Source organism: Berghia stephanieae, chromosome 6, assembly GCF_034508935.2.
Source record: "Berghia stephanieae isolate SIO BIC M18660-M18661 chromosome 6, UCSD_Bste_1.3, whole genome shotgun sequence".
NCBI lineage: Eukaryota > Metazoa > Mollusca > Gastropoda > Nudibranchia > Aeolidiidae > Berghia > Berghia stephanieae.
Window position 1 is genome coordinate 10,463,470 of NC_088365.1, and position 2,500 is coordinate 10,465,969.

Here is a 2,500-nt window from a genome sequence, read left to right on the forward strand (position 1 = left end):
TTGTGTAGTGTGTCACTCTATCTCGTTCTCTATCTCTTCCCTCAATCCCCCCCCCCTCTCTCTCTCTCTCTCTCTCCCTCTCCATATTCTCCTCTTCCTCCTCCTCCTTCCTTTTCCTCCTTCTCCACCCCCCCCCCCCCCCCCCATTATTCTCACTGATATTATTTCTTGTTGATATTTCATCTATTATGATGATGATGATAAAAACAACAACAATATAGGTCGAAAGGTTTGTTTAAACAGACCTTCTACCTATATATATATATATATATATATATATATATATATATATATATATATATATATATATTATTATTATTCACTATGAACATTTTGACATCTATTTTTTCTAATAAAGGAAAGGAAAGGTCGACAATAATCGTATCTTTTGTTCATCCCATTTTATTTGATATGAAATCTTCATTGTTATATTCTCTCTATTAACTCGAATCTTTGTTGGAATTGACAAGATATCCCAACGTTGTATCTTTGATCATTTCAAACACAAATCAGGTTGCTATAGCTTAACATTGAGATTTCATTGTATCGACCTAGTCACAAACGTGTCACATGAAACGGCGTCATATTCGGTGGATGTTAAGTAAAGCGCTGACAATCATTCTGCATTCTGATAAGTTGGTCAAATCAAAATGTGTGATTCAAGTGTTGAATGAAATTTGAACTCAATTTCTATTGTCTGAGAAGACAATACATTTGTCGACTTCGTAAGAGAACTCCACGGAGATGAGTACATATATAGATATGGTAGGTCTGTGATAGAAATGAGGTACCTACGTGACAAATCCTTTAACTTTAATAAATCTGGATGGAGAATTTGGTCCATATTTGAAAGTTAACACAATATCAGTTTTTATTTCTTTTGTTTTATTTTCCTTTCTCTTATTTTAGTTTTTTTTTTTTTTTAGTTTTTTTTTTTTTTAGTTAGCCTTTTGTGTGTGTGTGTGTGTGTCTGTGTGTTTGTGTGTGTGTCTGTGTGTTTGTGTGTGTGTGTGTGTGTTTTTTGTTTTATGTTTTTAAAAAATATTGTCTAGCATAATCGCTTTTCAATCAAAAATGAGATTTCCTTTAAAATGTTTCCTCTGCTTTTTCTTTCTTTGACAGATCGGAGAATTCAATCCATTCAGACAGGACACAGATTCAGGCAATTTCCGCTTTGACAAAGAAGGATTGCAGGAGCTTTCACCTCTCCCCTCTTGGCTCATCTTCAATAATTCTACGAGAATTCTGGAGGGAATCCCAGCGAAGAACGACAAGGGTCAGATATTGCTCGGCCTATCTGCTAAATGCAGACCTTCAACAAACAGCTGTCTGGAAAAGCGATCCATTTTCCAAATCAATGTCATTGACCGGACATGGAGCTCCTCTTCTTTGAAGAAACAACCCGATTTGAATAGTCTTGAAATATCCACTGATAGTGCAGATGGTTCTTCGGAATGTAATGAAGATAAAGTGGTAGCTAGCTTGATATTTTGTGCTTCTTTCAAACAACTATCTACACCAGTAAAACTTCAACTTCTTCGGAATTTATCATGTTTCTTGTCGTTCCCTGAGAATGCCATCAGTATTGAATCTTCGTCCACGGTAAACGTGAAAGCCGTTGAGTTTGGATTTCAGATCATCTCTGCAGGACCCGGATCTGAAGACGAGGATTGTTCCCTGGATGAAAACATCGAGGTTATATGGCAACTGCCTTGTCAGATGGCCCAGCAGCTGTCGGATTTTGTCAAAGTTCTCCAGCATAATGTAGACGTTGGCCGTTTTCAGGAAGAGACTGGTTTGACAATTGTCGGATGGTACGTAGCTTCCTCGGACTCTTTGCTCACGCGTAAACGTAGACGGCGGCGTAACGCGGGTGGTTTTAAAACCCCGATACCCACGCCAACTTTGGACCCGCCAAGACCTTCGACACAAACGAGATTCACTTCTACAGAGGAGATGCAGTACTCGTCATATGCGTCTGTTCTTTCATCAACGTCGGCTAGTAAAACAACACATGTTGAATCAAGTGTTTCGTCTATACACTTATCCAGCGTTGTCGATTCTACATCATCATCATCATCATCACCACCACCATCATCATCATTTTCATCATCATCATCATCATCATCATCATCATCATCATCATCATCATCATCATCACCGTCATCATCTGCCATTTTTTCGTCCCAGACTACGTTAAAAGCACCATCGTCAACATTATCGGCACTGACCAGCACATTGGATCCTTTGCATACTCAAAGTTTAGAGCAGCATTCATCAAAACAGACCACAAAATCAGATTTACCTGCGGTAGAACACAGTGTGTCAATACCACTAATGTCTTTGCTATCGTCTAGATCACACACTCAACCACCCTCATCCCATTCCTCGTCTCTTACGGATGAACATATAAAAAATTCGTATATCGAGGAACCACAACAGTCTTCAACGTTAATATTCTCTTCTCAAACTCAGCCACCTATGTCATATATTTCTCTAT

General features: G+C 38.4%; 1 protein-coding gene across 3 annotated transcripts in view; it reads left to right on the top strand.

Moving 5' to 3' along the window:
- The window catches only part of LOC144974467 (uncharacterized), a 233,894-nt gene that overhangs the window by 221,806 nt on the left and 9,588 nt on the right, over positions 1 to 2,500 (top strand). For all 3 annotated transcript variants that reach the window (XM_078917355.1, XM_078917357.1, XM_078917356.1), the window contains one exon: positions 1,123 to 2,500. This exon is cut by the window's right edge and continues 1,047 nt beyond it. In XM_078917355.1, the coding sequence (XP_078773481.1) occupies positions 1,123 to 2,500 (1,378 nt within the window). The remainder of the gene's footprint in view (positions 1 to 1,122) is intronic.